The sequence below is a fragment of the Pan paniscus genome, chromosome 1 (genome assembly GCF_029289425.2).
Source record: "Pan paniscus chromosome 1, NHGRI_mPanPan1-v2.0_pri, whole genome shotgun sequence".
NCBI lineage: Eukaryota > Metazoa > Chordata > Mammalia > Primates > Hominidae > Pan > Pan paniscus.
Window position 1 is genome coordinate 34,975,099 of NC_073249.2, and position 19,329 is coordinate 34,994,427.

Below are 19,329 nucleotides of genomic sequence, written 5' to 3' on the forward strand. Positions count from 1 at the left end.
GCTCATTAAGCTTTTGTCAAATATGAATGAATAAATAATGGAATATATGTATGTATATACTTCTGATATTTTACCAGTAAACTAAGTTGGTTTACTTTTTAAATGAAAGTACTATAAAAGGATAAGAAATCGTTATACTAATTTAATAGAATCTGACAGCTTTTATAATGATTTCTATTCAATACATTTTGTGCTGGTTTCATGAACATATTAACAAATTATAGGAGGCCTTATATTTTCTGCAATCATAATTTTTTGTTTTTTGTTTTTGAGATGGAGACTCACTCTGTCGCCAAGCTGGAGTGCAGTGGCACGATCTCGGCTCCCTGCAAACTCCAACTCCCTGGTTCAAGTGATTCTCCTGCCTTAGCCTCCCGAGCAGCTGGGACTATAGGCATGCACACCATGCCTGGCTAATTTTTGTATTTTTAGTAGAGATGGGGTTTTACCAGGTTGGCCAGGATGGTCTCGATCTCCTGACCTTGTGATCCGCCCGCCTCGGCCCCACAAAGTGCTGGGATTACAGGCGTGAGCCACCACGCCGGCCTGTAATCGTAATTTTTTTTAGGAGAAGCCTGCTGAGATTTTTTTATTTTATTTTTGTTTTTAAAGAGAGAATTTGAATACCTACTTAGTACTTCTTTTCTGGAGAGTGCTCTCCTTTGAATATGGCCTGATGCCCGCAGGGTGTGCCCCGTACAGCCACTGACTGCCCCACACTGGCATCTTCCCTGGGCTTCATGCCCCTGAATTTTTGGTTCCTAAAGAGACATTTAATGCGCTCCTATTCTGGTTTCTAATGAGAGAGTTTTAAGTTCTTAAGTCTAGGATGAAAAGGAGGAGTGTGTTTATAGCAGCCTTCTTTCATGAAATGAAAGAATTGAAGAATTTCTCTGATTTGGGAATTATAGTTCTCTGCTTGGCAATCCTCCATCCCTCTACCCATGTCCTAAACAAAAGGTTTCCTATATTTATGTGTAGTTACTTGTCACTTTGGCCATCATTTTTTTTTTTCTCTAGGAAGTTACAGTTTCTAACTTAAAGTTTACTATGTGTCAAGAGTTATAAAAGATGGTCTTGTAGAAACTGAGGCAATTAGAAAACTAAAACTCTAAAAGAAGAAAGGATGTTCAAAATGATTTTTAAATTGCATTTAACAAATGAAGTATCTCCTCCTTTAATCCTAGAGCCTCAAGAAGGGTTTGAAAGGAAGAATTGTAGAGAGACATTTCCATGCTTGAAAATATCAAGCATGATTTTGGCAGAAATCACAGCATAGGAAGATACTAGATTCTTGGGCAGTGAGATGTTTGCTGGTTTGGTATTTTATCTCTGGCAGTTGTTGCCACATTTGATGTCTTCAGCTGCTTTGAAGATTCTGCAAAAGAAAATTATTCATTTCTAACATTAAAAATTCATTATGTTGTCAATGGATTCATGTTGTGATCTGTTTATAGCCTTCTGTAGTTTTTTTCTCTTCTTCCTTCCTTTTTTTTTTTTTTTTTTGCGATTTATGCTCCAGACTTGTAGAAACTATAGACTAACCTACTACGCAGGCACAATGTTGTAATAAAAGAGCACTTGACTGTAAAATCAGAAGACTTGGCAAGTCACCTACCCCCTGGGAGCCTCCGTTTCCCCGTGGATAAATGGGATAGTGGCTATCTTGCAGGGTTGTTGCGAATATTAAATGACAGGAAATATTATACATGACAATTCTTGGAAAACAACTGCGCAAATGCAAAGGGCTATCATTGTTAATAACTATTTGAAGGCTCTGATTTCTTAATATCTAGAGAAATTGATAAAAATTCCAATTGTGGAGAATTCAGTTCTTCCAAAGCTTTTGATAGACATGTGGTGTGTTTTTATTATTTTTTTCATAGTACACTAGGAACAACGTAAAGTTTCTTTCAGCCAGTATGTAATTGACTGTCTTTTAAATATGTGGCCATAATAATATCCTGCTTTAATGTGAATGCATAGTAAGGCGGTCTGTTGGGGGAAGTACAGACATGAACAAGGCAGTCTTATAAAACAGCAAAGGAGGCAAAATAGATGCACATAATTAAGTTGTTTGATCAGTACCATGTTAGAGTTACAAAATCAATGGGAACACAGAGGGCGGAATGAGTTATTCCAATTTGTTGACTGGGGAAAGGCTTTATATTATGTAATACCTAGAGTATAGGTGATTTTGTTTTTTTCTTTCTGCTGAGTCCAGTGTTGTTTTATGCCAACTATTTGGGTGGCTAACTTCCAGAAAAGCATTCTTTTTTACCCACTGGGTGTCTCTGAGTCAGTAAATGATCATAATGCTTTTTGTGCAACTACCAAGTCTAGGATCATCTACTGAGTCTGTGAATTATAGAATAGAGAGAGGTGGTTCCCGCCTTCAAGGTACTTCTGGGCTAGTAGGGTGCTAAATAGAGATTGATGGGCTGGACCTGGTGGCCCATGGCTGTAATCCCAGCGCTTTGGGAGGCCGAGGCAGGTGGATCACTTGAGGCCAGGAATTCGGGACCAGCCTGGCCAACATGGCATAACCTCTGCCTCTACTAAAAAAAAACAGAGATGGATAGGCATGTTATCATTACAAATGCATAAAATCTTTAATATTAAATTGCTGTGATTGGGGAGAGGCTGAACATGGATCATAGTGGCCACATGGAATGTAGGGTGGGCGGGCCAGGCACGGTGTCTCACACCTGCAATCCCAGCACTTTGGAAGGCCAAGGCATGGAGATCGTCTGAGGTCAGGAGTTCAAGACCAGCCTTGCCAACATGGCAAAACTGCATCTCTACTAAAAATACCAAAAATAAAAAAAAATAAAAAAAAATTAGCCAGGTGTGGTGGCACACACCTTTAGTCCCAGCTACTCGGGAGGCTGAGGCAGGAGAATCACTTGAACCCGGGAGATGGAGGTTGCAATGAGCCAAGATTGCATCACCGCACTCCAGCCTGGGCAACAGAGCAAGACTCTGTCTAAAAAAAAAAAAAAGAAGGTGGGGTGTCCCACTCAACTGTCTCACCACAGGTCCATGCTATGGAAATTAAAGTCATCCAGCAGGATCTCCGAATTATCTCTCATATTGCTGACTTCTGAGCAGATAGCCCCTATTTTGCTATTTCTGATAAACATTCCATCCAGCTTTTGTGTTTGTTTATTATGTCTGTGTTTTCAAATGTTCTTTTAATATGGGTTACTTGTGTGGTACTCTGATTTTTTTTTTTTTTAATAGAGTCTCACTCTGTTGCCCAGGCTGGAGTGCAGTGGTGCAATCTCGGCTCACTGCAACCTCCACCTCCCAAGTTCAGGCAATTCTCTGCCTCAGCCTCCTGAGTAGCTGGGATTACAGGCGCCCGCCACCACACCCACCTACTTTTTGTATTTTTCATAGAGATGGGGTTTCACCATCTTGGCCAGGCTGGTCTTGAACTCCTGACCTTGTGATCCACTTGCCTCAGCCTTCCAAAGTGCTGGGATTACAGGCATGAGCCACAACGCCCTGCAGGTACTCAGATATTTTTAAGCTGTGAATATGAGAAAATGCGCCTTCAGTGATTAAGAGAGCATGGGGTGAGTAGGGGCACCTGCAGTGATGAAGCACAAAAGCCTAGAAGCCAGCAATTAGAAATTTTCAAAATTTAGACTGGCCAGTAAACAAAACATCAACCAAAGTTTAAAGTTAGGCTTGGCTGGCTCTTCGGGACAAAACTTGGAAAGTGGGCTCATGGTTACAGTGACAGAGATGCTGGAGTAAGGAATGTAGATGGCACTCCCATTCATACAGAGTCTGTGGTCACCGGAAGTGTGCCTAGCCATATGACTTAACATGGGCTGGGAATTTCTTTTTCTTTATCTTTCTTTTTTTGGGGGGTGTTGCGGGGAGACAGTCTCATTCTGTTGCTCAGCTTGTAGTGCAGTGGTGCAATCACAACTCACCGCAGCCTCCAAAATCCTGGGCTCAACTGATTCTCCCACCTCCGCCTCCTGAGTACCTGGGACAATAGGTGCATGCCACCACGTCCAGCTAGTTTGGCTGACTTTCCTTCCCCTCCCTCCCTCCCTCCCTCTCCCCTTTCCCTCTTCCCTTTCCTTTTTTGTTTCTTTTGGGTTTCGCCATGTTGCCCAGGCTGGTCTGGGCTGAAGCGATCTCCTCACCTCAGCCCCTCAAAGTGCTGAGATGACAGACATGAGCCTCTGCTTTTGGCAGGAAATTCTATTCTTTCCATTTTTGTCATAGTCTTGAGGGACATAGAATGAAGTATTTACTTTCATTGCCTCATTCGTTCATCAGACATTTATTAAGCACATAGTATTTCCTACTCATTTCTGGGACATTACTTCATCGACAGAGAATTGACATCTTTTAGCAGTTGCTTACCTGTGAAAAGGTAGGGACTACCTTTAATTAGGGATTCTAGGGAAGAACTCGTGCCCATTCACAGAGATGATCTTCTTGCCTTTCATTTGTTGATTTTTATGTATTTTATCCTTCAGACCAGGCATATCAGTAATAACAGCACTGTACTTCCACCTGGTAGCTCACCAAAGCTTCAAGGATGTTATGCAGAATCCTTAGCCGGGAACGTGGCTGTTTACCAGGAAGACAAATCTTTGGGCAATTGACTCACCCAGCTTCCAGATATAATTTGAGCTCCCTTTTCCCACAGTGAGTTGTAGGTAATATTATGAACACACGATTTTCAGGGCAGGCAGATATGTATTTTGAGCTGATGAGTCAAGACATATTTATTGCTAGTGTAAGAGGGATGAGGCTCCGTAGTTGACAGCTGCAATTTAGAGGAGTAGTTTTGGTTGGCCAATTAGCATGGAGCATTGGTGTTCCCTGATCTGTGCTCCTTTTGCCCACCTGGTTTAATGCTGTTGGTCCCTGACTGTGATTCATCCTTGAGTTCTTTCTTTGCTGCATGGTGGCTCAGAGATCAGTTTAAGTCATTTAAAAATAAATAAACATTTCACACTGAATGAGTAGTTTTGCTCTTTGCATAAAGACAAGTTTCCCAAGACTTCCTGCTTGATGTGTGATGAGTTCCATTTCTAGAATTTTTAGGCGCTCTTTCATATTATAGAAATAACATCTAATAGCTTTGCTAGGAGGTGATTAATCTTCCTCCCTTTCTCCCTCCTTTCTTCTGTCTTTGTCTCTCTGTCATTATTTCATCTACTCAGAAATGTTTATTGAGCTTCTACTTAGTGCCAGGTACTGATCACGACAGAGTTGGGGAGGCGCTGGTGCCAGTGCAGGAGAGGCCTGGGGGAAGTATAGTGGCGGATGTGAAAGGGTTCACTAACTTGTTGAGAGGGTTTGGGAAGCTTTTGGAGAGGAGATACATTTCCTCTGAGCCTTGGAGCATGGACAGATGATTGGGCAAATGGAGGATAGGCAAGGGTGGTTAGACCAAGGAAATGGCGAGGAGGCAGGAAAGAACATGGCAACTATTGGGGAGCACCACACACTTACGACAGCTCAGGTATGGGGTATGTGGTGAGATATGAAGTTGGAAAAAAAAATAGTTTTGACTGGATCGTGAAGAGCCTGGTGTACTGTGTCAAGAGTTTGGATTTTTTCCTGATTAGGATCATTGGGTGTTTTGTTCTGATTTTTTTGAGCTAAAATCCACATAATGTAAATTCACCATTAAATTTTTTTTTCTCCTCACCCTGTCTTATGGTGCTGAGTAAATCCATCATTTTAACCACTTTAAAGTATACAATTCAGTGACTTTTAGTGTTTTAACAAAGTTGTGCAGCCACTGTCACTGGCTAATTTCAAAACGTTAGCAGGCATTCCTCAGCCTCTTCTTCCCTCAACCTCTGGCAACCATTCGTCTATTTTCTGTCTCTATGAATTTGCCTATTCTGGACATTTCTTATGAATGGAATCACAGATGTGACTCTTTGTGTCTGGCATCTTTTACTTAGCATAATGCCTCAGAGTTCATCCATGTCACAGCATGTATCAATATATCATTCTTTTTATGGCTGAATAATATTCCATTGTTTGAAGAGACCACATTTTGTTTATCCATCCGTCAGGTGTTGGACTTTTGGGTTGTTTCCTCTTTTTGGCTGTTGCGAATAACATTGCCATTCATGTATCAGTTTTGGTGTGAACATGTGTTCTCAGTTTGTGTGGCTATATACTGAGGAGCATAATTGCTGAATCATGTGATAATTCTATGTTTAACTTCTGAAGGAACTGAAAAACTTTCCCAAGTCATTGGAGATTTTTAAGACAGATCAAAACAGACTCATTTCATTTTAACATCAAACACTTTAGCACAGTATTTTCTTTCGATGCTAACTATTTCTACTTCTGTTGGCATGTTTTCCTAATTCAGGGCATCACAGCCCTCAGCAGGGAACCATGTCGGGCTCTTTTAAATGCTATGGATTGATTGCTATAAAGAAATCTGTACCCAATAGCATAGGATAGGACAGAAAGAAGTGGTGTCAGGACATTCTCTCTCCCTGTATGGTGTATTTCAGAAATGAGTTTTTCTTTTCTAAACAGAACCCCTGATTAGATGATAGGCTACTATTAGGGAATTTATTATACTTATAAACAGTACTTGGATTCCCTGTAATTTGTTATAATTAATGCAAGAGTTCAAGAGCAGAAAGCAAGGATCAGGTCGTGGCATGTCTTTCTCTTTTGCAACACCTTGCTATCATTGGCCTTTTTTCACTAGTTAAGGCCTGTGTGTGTCTTTGTATGCATTTAAACAAATATTATCCTTTTTAGGAAATAATTGCAATCCTTTGGCTCATTGAAACTGAAGGAATCTTATTAAGAAGTTGGGTGTCTCTGGCAAAATAGGGTATTTATTGATCAATGAATGTTGAAAACTTCTAGACTTGAACGTTTGCCAAGAAAATCTTGTCTGTGTTTGGGTATATGCACATGCTTTTCTTCTCATGCATGTACATGTATTAGCTTATAGTATGAAAAAGCCTAGAAGAAAAACTTTCCCTTTTAAGGGTATCTTTGCTAGAGTTTTAGTTGTAGCTTTTCCTTTTGTTTGTTTGTGTTTTCCCCCTCCCTATGGGGTTATTTCAGTTTTGCATAGTTGCAGGAGTATTCGCTTTGTAGTTTGTTAGACAGTGCAGACTTTTAATTGACTGTCAACTTGAACAGTCATTAAATGTAAAAGCTTTTAGATAGTGCATGGGTCAGGTACCAAACGCATTATTAGACTTTAATAGTCATAAACTGAAATTCTTCTCAAGAGTTTTGAGGATAGAGGGATGGAGGGAGGGAGGCATTCAGGTTTATCTGGTTGCATGCCTGCATACATAGTATTTATCTGGTCCTGGCAGACCGAGAACAGCATGGGCCACCCTGTCCTTTATCTGGATTTACAGCTGTGAACACCCGCTGGAATGGATGGAATGCGTTGGTTCCCTCCTATGGGTATCTCTGTCAATCTAAGATTTTAAATTATTCCCCTTTGCTCTCCTGTACCCCAGGACTCTAGGACTACTTGTCCTCTTTTCCCTCTTTTTTTTTGTCTTTTATAGTAGAGAAACGTTTCCATTTGCAGAATATAACATCAGCCAGAAACCAATGCTGTCTGGCACTTTGGTACATGCTGCACTTGGGAGAACTGGGTTCCAGTACATTCTAGCAAGATTCCTCTGATATTGCTAGTTATGAAGAAAGTTTTCTAGTGAGGAAAGCACATTTTAAGTCTTACCCTGCTCTTCATAACACTGACAGGACAATTTGTCTTTCCGGGTCCTGGTCTGGTCCTCCACTCCAGTAGTTTTATGGAAAGGCTTCAAAAAGTGAGGAATTTAAGGATGGCCCCTCTCTCCAAATTGTCACATCCCTACTGACCGTGCCTATGGGGAGAGATAAGTTGGTTTAACTAAATTTGAATTCTAGAGGAGGGAAGAGCAGACCGGGAGCCGTGTGTGATGATAATGATTCTGCAGGTTGGTAGTTACAGCTTACAGAGTGCTTTCACTAACCTGTTTTTCAAATTAGGAAAGAAAGTTTTCTTTCTTACTCAGACCTCCTTGAGAGTAGGGGGAGAAGGAGTAATGAATAGTTGATATGTGCTATTAAATTTGGATAACATTTTTTATGATCGATAATATAGAAGCTGCTCAGTGCAAACAAGTAAACGCCTGTGTGTGATACTGACGATGAATTGCATTTTACTTTTTAAAAATCTGCATTTAGAAATATATACACATAACGGCCCAGTTTGTACCTGCTGTTGGACACAGCCACTCCTTCCAGATGGGAGCCTACAATCAGAAACTCTGGTCTATAGATTTTACTTCTATCCCTCCATCCTTCTTCGAAAATTAACATGTAGTTAAAATGTATAACTCAGTCTTCTTTCCCTTCCTTCTATCTCTGGGGCAGAAAAGTGAAATATCTCAGAGGCTGCTGCCAGGAGAAAAAACAGATCTGAATAACCATTGGCCACAGTATGAAACATGTCCTGTAATAGGATTTTTATGGAAAAGTTTCTCATTTCAACATTTGCCTCATATGCTGTAGCTCAGACTGTCTAAGTAGGGGTGGAGAAAAGCTTGGTGATTGAAGCCCTTCTTTAGAAGCGTCATAAAAATCACCGGGTAGTGGTGTTTTATTTTCACTTTTATTTTTAGACTTCAGTGAAATTGGTGGTTTGCCCAGAATGGGCAGGGATCAGATCCTGCCTTCATCCCTGTGGTTGTTCATGCTCAGATCTGGTTCTGGCCATGTCTTTAAGGAAGCAGTATTACCTTGGACAAGTCATTCTCCTCCCTCAACACAGTTGCCTTCTCTAAGAAATGAAAGGATTGGACTGGGAATTTAAAAATCCTTCCCTTATTAAATAGCTTAGGCTCCATCATGCTGCAGTGATGTATGGCCCCCAAGCCTCTGTGGCTTTCACAAACAAAGGTTTATTTGCTGCCCACCTGACAGATCCACTGTGGGTCGTCTGAGGCTCTGTTCTCAGCTGTCTTTGCCCAGGGCTCAGGCTCACTGAGCAGCCTGCCCTCCCTGCTCACTGCAGGCCTCAGAGCAAAGGGAAGCAGAGGTGGAGAACCGGTCACTGGCTCTGGACACTTTTGCTTGGGAGCAACAATCACTTCCCGCTTCCATTCCCATTTCACTGGCCCCAAAGCTAGTCCCAGGAGTAATGAGGTAGGCAGGCATGACCCTGTTGGGAAGGCAGCAGACATTTGGAACCGTGGCAAGGGCCCTGCTCCTCCTGTCTTCACCATCCTGTGACTTAACGCTGAGCATGTTGCATCCTAGGGTGGTAGTATGACCAAAATCAGATGCCAAGGCTTTAACCATTTTACATGGCTCTCTCCTGTTTTGGGCACGTCTGCTGAACTGGACTTGGAATGAAGATTTCACTTGTGGGGAGGGGTGGGTGAAATATTTTAAAAGCAACACGTACCCGGCCTCTGAGTTCCTGGTGCCTTATTTGTAGTTCTGTGGTAATACAGCCCATGCCTTTCAGAACACCACACGGACCTGCTCACTCTGAGAAGCATGAACAGAACTGCAAGTAAAACACAGTTGCAGACGTGCTGAGATAAATTCCTCATACATGAATTTAAAAGAGAGCATGAAGATCTTAGCAATTCATCTCTAAATGTTGAAGATATTGTTATGGGCTATAATTTTGAAGGGATCCTTTGATACCTCTGTCAAAAGTACTGAAGGCTCTGTTGATTTGACCCAATAGGGCATTTTTTCAAACTTGATTTTTCAAACTCCTATGGGAGGAAGTGACTTGGAAAAGTCACTTATTTTCTTACCATCGGATGAGGAGATTCTAGATAGATGAGGCCCCCAGAGACTAGGTCATAGCATGTTAGTTCCCAATAGATAACACTGATTATTAGGACACCTTTTTTATTTCACCCCGAGAAATCTGTATTTAATAAAAAGTTAATCTTTAAAAACAAAATTTAAAAATTTGAAAATACAAAATTTTACCTTCATTCGAGAAGCAAAATTATGTTCACCAATTCTTAGAGGAAGAGCAGAATCCTAACCTAAAACCATTCATTGGGCCTCAAGAGTCAGATGGACTATTTCCAGGTCTTTGAATATGAAAAATATTAAAAAGTTTTCCTTGTGAGCTTGGATTTTCAAAGAGGATCTCTTTGGAAAGTTGGCAAATGCTTACTTTCCTGGCATGAAAATTGTTTTTTTTTTTTTTTTCCTTTTCCCCTCCACCCAAAGCTATGACAGGGTGGAGTATACTTCCATGAAATTGCATGCTTCCAAAATAGAATTCACTGTTATATTTTACTACTGTTATAATTGAATCGCTAATGAGAAATAAGCAAAGAGCAGGCATTCTAGAAATAGAATTTCAACTCCTGTTGTCAAATTTAGTCATCATATTCGATAGAATTATAATATTTTATAAAACTGCCTTTTGTGCAAAATTGTACCAGCCAAACAATTTTCAAAGTGGTTTGAATTTCATTCTCATTTCTGCAGTCTTACACAGTAGTACCCACAATCTCGTGGTAATAGCACCCTATCATTGCTGCTGTTTAGATTCTCTCCTAGTTTGGATGGCTTCCAGGAGAGAGCCCTGCTTGCTTCAGCTCCTTATTTTTATATTCCAGCAAAATCCTACACCCAACCTACATGATTAGGAACGTTCCTGGTGTTCCTTGCTAGTGGATTGTGAGTCACTGTTTCCTAGGATAGAATGGATCTGTAATAGAACTTGCTGACACATTATACAAATGATAGCTGTAGATGAAAGTTGGAAGCAGCAGATTTTTAAGAACTAGAGCTATTGTTTTGGTGGCAGATTAATTGGTTACTGGTCTACTCCCAAAGGTATTCTCTAATAAATAATCTTAGCTGATCATTTTCATCTCCAAGGTAACAGGTAACAAAGCTCTACCTCTGGCAGATAATGCCAGGTTAACACCTTTTCAGATGTTTTACTCCTTGGTTCTTAATCACTGAATCCTTAGATAGTACACTAGACAAAAACATGATCACAGTGATCAAAAAGATATGTGCATCCTTGTAAGGTGGAGACTGTTTTAGCACTCTCCAAGATACTACTCAGCATCTAGCAGACTTACACCCATAGAAAGTGCATGAATGATAGCTATGGGTTAAAATATCTGTTTGTCTTTCTGGCTTGGAGAGCAGCAAATAAGTCAAAACCACTCCAGAAAGATAAGAAGGAATGAATGGCATGTAGATGAGATTCAAACATTTTATAATTAGTAGGAATCAGTGAAATTTACCGTTCTTTTCTACCTTGAGATTTTGCTTTTTGTTTTGCTTCGTGATTTTTTCTAGCCCATATTAGGTTTGACTAAAAAGGATTTTTAAGTAACTCCCAGTGTTTGCCCTTCTGATTTGAGTATAGGTTTTTCCCACCAAAGAGTGGTATGGCTGTCTTTATCCTGTTTAGTACACCCAAGAGGAGAGAAGAAGGACTCTACTGGAGCATGCACGGAGCCCAGTTCCTTCCCTCAAACAGGCATTGGATTGACTGACGTGTAATGATGCCTGTGACATCAACATGGTAGAGCCAGCAGTAATTAGCTCTCAGCGCCGATTGCCTCTCTCCAGGAAAGTTGGGCTTTGGTTCACTTATGGGTTCCCTTGATTGAGATGCCAAAGTGAAGTTAAAATACAGAGTTACAGTTACCAGGAGCAAAAGGATTGTTAGCATTTACCAGGAATTAATGCTAGAGAAGTGTGATTGTTGTCGTTGTGACTATGTGTTGAGAGTATGGGCAAAGGAAGTGGAGTCCTGGGAAATAAACGTCTTGAGTGAGAAGTTTTCTAAATGTTTTAGGTAATTCTAAGAGTGCTATTTTATTGGTAGGGAAACAGTACACTGTATTAGCTCCTGAGGGCACTTGTCTAGTCTGAGACTTGATGTGTTTGGGCACGATTCTGTCCATCTGTACTTTGCTGGTTTGAGAATTTACTTCAGTTTCGAAAGTTGCATCAGATTAGATTTTTCTGATTCACAGATGTGTAAGGTGAAAACTGTATTTGATTTTTTAGTGGAATTACAAATTATTTGGCCTGTTTGTGATCTGCCTTACCGAACTTTTGAGTTTGAAAGGTGATGTGTTTCTAGAATGCATTCAGGAATGCACACTGTTGAATGTAGCTTTGGCAGTCGTGTTGTCGTGGGTCGCCAGGTGTGCAAAAGTATTTTCATTCTCGGATTCTGTTATGAGGACCTGGTCCTTATCAGTGGTTTATCCTGCTGGCCTACAAATAAGTGATGTGATGAGAATCCTCTCAAGCTCAGAATGAACAGGATGTGGCACCTGCTACATCAAACAAAGATAAACACAGGCAGAGGTCACTTTCCATCTTTTATAGAAATGACCTTTATCAGCATCACAGGCATGTCCTGCTGTGTACACAAGGTTTTACATCTAGAGGCATCTGTGTTGTGGGAATATATTCCAAGTATGTGTTTTTAAGGTTGTTTGTTCCTCTATTCCCATGAACAGATATCAGTATTACCTGCAAGTCAAAAAAGATGTGCTTGAAGGGCGATTACGATGTACGTTGGACCAGGTGATTCGGCTAGCCGGCCTAGCTGTGCAAGGTAAGACATAGTTATGAGCAGCATGTGAAATTCCATTTTCTGTTTGATCATGGTGTTGCCGGCCTCTCAGAGTGAGAAGTTAGATTTACTTAAATGATCCCTTAGTAATGCTCCCTTTTTATTTCAAGTTATCTTACGTGAAAAATGCAAAGTTAGTGATTTTTGGTGGCTGGGTGGTAGATTTCTCAAAGCTGTTTGCAAACTGCTCATGCTTGTATAATTACAGTTTTATTTGAGGAAATAGCAGCTTTTATTCTGCCTTTAATTAAGGCTACATTTCAGGGTTTGTGGAACATTTTCTCAGAATTATTCCAAGGCACAATGTGGTCATATTCTGTGGCTTGATGCGCAAAGGTGTTACTGTCACAACTTCTTTGAGTGTGATAGCTTTAAACATTATAGTATAATGCATTCTAATGCAATTAAAGAGGTAAATTTAAAATCCATGATTGTAACATAAAACAACAAATGTGTATTGGACTGAATTTATCTTTCAATCCATCCTGTAAAGGTTTATATTACATAGCTGTTTTTTGCCTTCTCTAAATTGTTATGTGTGGGACTTTATATGTATATTTTATACATTATGGTTTATTGAGTGGTGGCTTAACTGCCTTCAGTTACACTAAAAGCAAGATAGGCCATATTGAAAGCAAGATAGGCCAGCGCGGTGGCTCATGCCTGTAATCCCAGCACTTTGGGAGGTTGAGGCAGGTGAATCACTGGAAGTCAGGAGTTCAAGACCAGCCTGGCCAACATGGTAAAACCTTGTCTCTAATAAAAATACAAGAATTAGCCAACCATGGTGGCACACGCCTGTAATTCCAGCTACTCAGGAGGCTGGAGCACGAGAATTGCTTGAACGTGGGAGGTGGAGGTTACAGTGAGCTGAGATCATACCACCACACTCCAGCCTGGGTGACAAAGCTAGACTCTGTCTCAAAAAGTAAAAATTAAAAACATTTTTTTTAAAAAGCAAGAAGATGGTAATATAGTTTTTGAAAAGAAACTTTTCCTTTTAGTCATTTTCTTGAAAACCAGCTTATCTGCAAGTGTGAGCCAGCCGGCAGCTGGGTTCTTCCTGCATGGACTGTTGTTTTAGAAGGTGTGAACTGACTTCCCATCCCAAACACTGGGCTGAATTGAATCATCTCAGATTTAAGTGTCTGAAGAGGCAGCCCTTCTCCTGACCTCTTTCATTCTGAAGTATTAACAACTTAACAATTTCTGTTAGAAGTGCAATTTCTATACAGTTAGCTTCTGTTGTAATTCTGTGGATGGAAACAGGCAAAATCTGATGTATCGCCTCTGTCTGCTTAAAGACTGGAGGGGAAGAAACAATGGCCAGTTATGATAGAGAAATCAGAGGTAGCATTGTTGAAATAATGGAGAAGATCAATATGTCCCTCATTGTCAAATTGGGTCTTTCTTCTTTTAAAAAGCTTTCATTGGGCTGGGTGTGGTGGCTCATGCCTGTAATCCCAGCACTTTGGGAGGCCAAGGCAAGAGGATTACTTGAAACCAGGAGTTTGAGACCACCCTGGGCAACAAAACGAGACTCTGTCTCTACGAAAAAAAGTAAAAATAAAAAATTAGCCCAGCATGGTGTTGTGCACCTGTAGTCCCAGCTACTCAGGAGACTGAGGTGGGAGGATTGCCTGAGACCAGGAGTTTGAGGCTGCAGTGGGCTATGATCAATTCACTACACCCCAGCCCAGATGACAAAGCAAGACCCTGTCTCTAAAAAAGTAAATAAATAAATAAGAAGCTTTGTTTACTGCATGTACTCTTTCCTCTCACTACTCAATCATTAGGCTTATTGTGGGCATCCTGGATATTGGAGGATCCTCGAGGAATTTGGTGAACTTACTCTGGATTCCCTTTTTGTTGGGTCCTTGAAGCTAGCTGTTCAGTCTGATGAAACCTTCTCTAACTAATCCTTTTCAAATAACTTTTTTTTGAGAACGCTTATTGTGTTTTTAGAAAGATACATCAACAGAAATATAAGTTGTGGTGGAATGTGATAACCAATTATTGAACTTGGAAATAGGCAGAGTGAGTGATGTTTGCTATTCTTGAATGCTGCACCTAATTGGTAATTTGTTACATGCTGAGGTTGTAGGTTGACGTTTATTTTTTACCTTCTAGCAACTTCTCAACATTGGTGCATGGTGTGTGTATCCTCTCATCCTATATCTCTTGTTACCTTAAAGATACCTGGATCCATTTCTATCTGATGCTAAATATTTTACATGAGATTAAAATTTCATGCAAGTTTAGTTTTTAGGAGAGCAAGCAAGATAAGAAGCAAGACTTTATATATTTCATTTTGCATGTGCTCGAACTGTACCACGGTGACATGAAAACAGGGAAAACAGAATTTTTGGCATCTTGTAACATGTGAAGTTATTTAGAAGGTGTAAAGATATTTGAGGTTGCTTGCCAAGGGTGATTTACAGTGGGAATTTCCAGCTGCATATATATGAAAAGATGCAGATGGGTTTGGCTCTTCAGTTCTCCAGATTAACCTTGAGTTAAAAAGTCCTCTTGGCAGATATTCTTAAGATACGAATTGATGCATATTTAACAAACAGATAGATATAGGTTTGTTTAAATTTTTTTAAATGGCCTTTAGGAATTGTTTTCAAATTTCTTCATTATTTCTAAAAATTCATGTAGTGGTGCTTACATGCTGATATTTACCATATTGTTAGATAAAAGTAACTATGTCAAACATATCTTGGCACTATTTTTATTTAATAAAAATAGGATGAAATGTGAAGAATAATGTAGTGATGAGTTTGCCCTATTTTATTCCATCTTTAATTTAATATAATAAATACTGCCCTTCCATCTTCTTTTCTTCTCAGCTGATTTTGGAGACTATAATCAGTTTGATTCTCAAGATTTCCTCAGAGAGTATGTGCTATTTCCTATGGTAAGTGTAATTTCATTTTTCTTAATTAATTTTCTACCTTCTTTGGACATTTAGTTCTTTCCTTTGAAAATTTCAGGATTTTACATATGCATATTCCCTGGGGAAAAAGTCGATGGGTTTATAAAGTAGGGGCAAGTTTTATAAAACACACTGAGAAGGTACAAATGCCTTCTTCTGCCTCAAGACACTTCCCTAATTTCTTTTTCAGATAGTTTCTTTTTAGTATATAAAAATGCTACTGATTTTTCTATGCTGATTTTGTAACCTGAAACTTTACTAAATTTGTTTCTCAGTTCTATCAGTTTTTTTGTGGAATCTTTAGGGTTTTCTACATATAAGATCACGTCATCATCAAGCACAATTTTACTTCTTCCTTTCCCATTTGGCTGCTTTTTATTTCTCTTGCCTAATTGCTCTGGCAAGGACTTCCAGTACTATGTTTAATAGAAGTAGTGAGAGTTGGCAGAAAACAATCCCATTTGCAATAGCATTAAAAAAAAATACCTAGGAGTAAATTTAACTGAGGAGGTGAAAATTCTGTATGCTGGAAACTAGAAAACATTGATGAAAGAAATTTAAGATGACACAAATGGAAAGATACCCCATCTTCGTGGATCGGAAGAATCAATATTGTTAAAATGTCTGCGAAAAGTAATCTATAAATTAATGCAATCCGTATCAAAATTCCAACATCATTCTTCATGGAAATAGAAAACAATCCTAAAATTCATTTGGAGTCACCAAAGACCCCAAATAGCCCAAGTAATTTTGAGCAAAAGAACTAAGCAGGAGATACCACACGACCTTATTTCAAACTATATTTCAAAGCTATAGTAATTAAAACAATATGGGACTAGCAAAAAAATAGGCACAATGACCAATGGAAAAGAATAGAACGCCCAGAAGTAAATCACACACATCTAAAACCAATAGATTTTTCAACAGAGGGGCCAAGAACACACTGGTGAAAGGGCAGTATATTCAGCAATTGGTGCTGGGAAAACTGGCCATCTACATGCAGAGGACTGAATTTGGATCCTTATCTCACCCTTTGTACAAAAGTAAATTCGAAATGTATTAAAGACTTAAATGTGGCTAGGCGCGGTGGCTCATGCCCATAATCCCAGCACTTTGGGAGGCCTAGGTGGCCGGATCACAAGGTCAAAAGATGGAGACCATCCTGGACAATATGGTGAAACCCCATCTCTACTAAAACTACAAAAATTATCTGGGCTTGGTGGCGCACACCTCTAGTCCCAGCTACTCAGGAGGCTGAGGCAGGAGAATCGCTTGAACCCCTGGCGGCGGTTGCAGTGAGCAGAGATTGTGCCACTGCACTCCAGCCTGGCAACAAAGCAAGACTTTGTCTCAAAAAAAAATAAATAAATAAATAAATAAAAGACTTAAATGTAAGACCTGAAAGTATAAAACACTAGAAGAAAACATGGGGGAAAAGCTACATGACATTGGTCTGGGCAGCGATTTCTTGCATATGACCCCAAAAACATAGGCAACAAAAGTAAAAATAAATAAATGAGATTGTATCAAACTAAAAAGCTTCTGTGCAACAAAGGAAACAACAGATATAAAGAGACAACCCACACATTGAAAGAAAATATTTGCAAATTATACATCAGATAAGGGTCTCAAAATATGTAAGGAACTCAAACTACTCAACAAGAGAACAAATAGCCCTATTAAAAAAATGGTCAAGGGACCTGAATCGACATTTCTCAAAAGAAATATACAGAAGGCCAGACATATGAAAAATGCCCAACATCACTAATCATCAGGGAAATGCAAATTGAAACCACAATGAAATACTACCTCACACCTGTTGGATTGGCTGTTATCAAAAAGATGAACAATAACAAGTGTTATTGAGTATGAGGAGTAAAGTCTTACTGAGCATGAGGAGTAGTGAGCATGAGGAGTAAAAGCTAACAAATGTCACTGAGCATGAGGAGTAAAGGAGGTATAACTTCCAGCCATTTTGGAAAACAGTTTAGAGGTTCCTTGAAAAATTAAAAATAGAACTACCATATAATCCAGCAGTCTCACTTCTGGGTATATATCTAAAGAAAATGAAATGGTATGTCAAAGAGATGTCTACACTCCCATGATCATTGCCACATTATTCATAATTGCCAAGATATGGAAACAACCTAAGTTCTCACTAGCAGATCAATGGGTAAAAATGGTGTATACTCACAATGGAATACTATTTGGCCTTAGAACAGAATTTTGTCATTTGCCATAAGATGGATGAATGTAGAGTACATTATGCTAAGTGAAAAATCCAGGCACAGAAAGACAAATACTGCCCAATCTCACTTGTATGTGGAATCAAAAGAAGTTGAACTTATAGATGTAGAGAGTGGAATAGTGGTTACCAAAGCTGAGTGTTGGGTGGAAGGAGGAAATGTTGATCAAAGGGTACAAAGTTAGGAATAAGTGCTGGTGATCTGTTGCACAGCAAGGTGACTATCATTGATAATAATGTGTATTTCAAAATTGCTAAAAGAGTAGATTTTAAATGTTCTCACCACAAAGAAATGATAATTATAAGAGATGATGGATATGTTAGACTAACTTGCCAATTCCACAATATATACATGTGTCACAACATCACATTGTACTATAAATAGATGCAATTATTATTTGTCAATAGAATTAAAGTTTTGTTTTGTTTTAACAAAAAATACATTTCCCTGCTTTGCTTCCCTCTCTCTCATTTACTCTCTACCCTCTGGCACGCTGGCTCTTTTTTTTTCTGAACGTACTGAGCTTCTTCTCACCCCAGAGCCTTTGTAGGTGGGTTTCCTCTGCCTGGAATGCCCTGCTCCGGATCTTTATGACATTCAGGTCTCAATTCAAATATCACCTCCCAGAGAGCTCTTCCTTTCCTTAACCACCTGTCTCATACACCCTCACCATCCTTCCTGTTAAATCAGTTTTCGTATGTGTAGTTCTGTATCTGGCGTTATTCATTCTTATGTATGTACATATGTATGTATTTATTATTGTCAGCTAGATGGTCAGTTCTATGGTCTTTAAACAGGGACCCTGTCTTCTTCACTGTCATCTGGCACACAGCCTGTGCTCACAAACATTTTAGAGTGAATCAATGAAGTAAAATGCCCATTCCTGGGTTGAAGTAAAGATAAGACTAGGTTTTAACCCCTGGGGAATTTTTGTTGGTTGGTTTGTTGGTTGGTTGGTGGGTAGCTTCAGAGTAAAAGAGAAGAGTGTTAATGAGGAGGGATTAAAAAATTTTGAAAGCCATTTTAGGGAACAGCTCTAACCAATCAACATTCTGGCTCTGGTTCCAGAAATCATGAACATTCACTACTTATTTTTTCCGTCAACTCTTTCACCCCAAGCACTGACCTGGGGGACTAACACCCAGGGGATGAAATTATATAAGAAATGGTGCTTGTTTTGAAGGAGACTACAGTGTGGTTGTTTAAATAGGAAGTTTGCAAAATCAGAATAAAAAGCCAAGTGTGATAAAGTGTGATCAAAATTTTATATGGGGAGAGGTCACATGCCCTTGGGGGATTAGGGAAGGCTGAAAGACTAATGGCATGTGTGCTGTTAGGCAAAAAGATAGGGAGCAAGGAATGATTTAGACAGAGAGAGAAGGAGCAGAGGCAGTGTGGCCTGGGTGTTCAGAAAGCATCCACTGGCTGGTTTGACTGTAGCTACTGGTGGGGAGTTGTGGCAGATGAGACTGGAAACTTCTGAGGAGTTAGAATGCGTGGGCTCCTTTGAGTTCTGCAGACCC

The 19,329-nt window shown here is 39.7% G+C and overlaps 1 protein-coding gene across 3 annotated transcripts in view; it reads left to right on the plus strand.

Moving 5' to 3' along the window:
• The window catches only part of PTPN14 (protein tyrosine phosphatase non-receptor type 14), a 204,300-nt gene that overhangs the window by 125,837 nt on the left and 59,134 nt on the right, over positions 1-19,329 (plus strand). For all 3 annotated transcript variants that reach the window (XM_055108171.2, XM_063597171.1, XM_055108167.2), the window contains 2 exons: positions 12,507-12,604; positions 15,475-15,542. In XM_055108171.2, the coding sequence (XP_054964146.1) occupies positions 12,507-12,604; positions 15,475-15,542 (166 nt within the window). The remainder of the gene's footprint in view (positions 1-12,506; positions 12,605-15,474; positions 15,543-19,329) is intronic.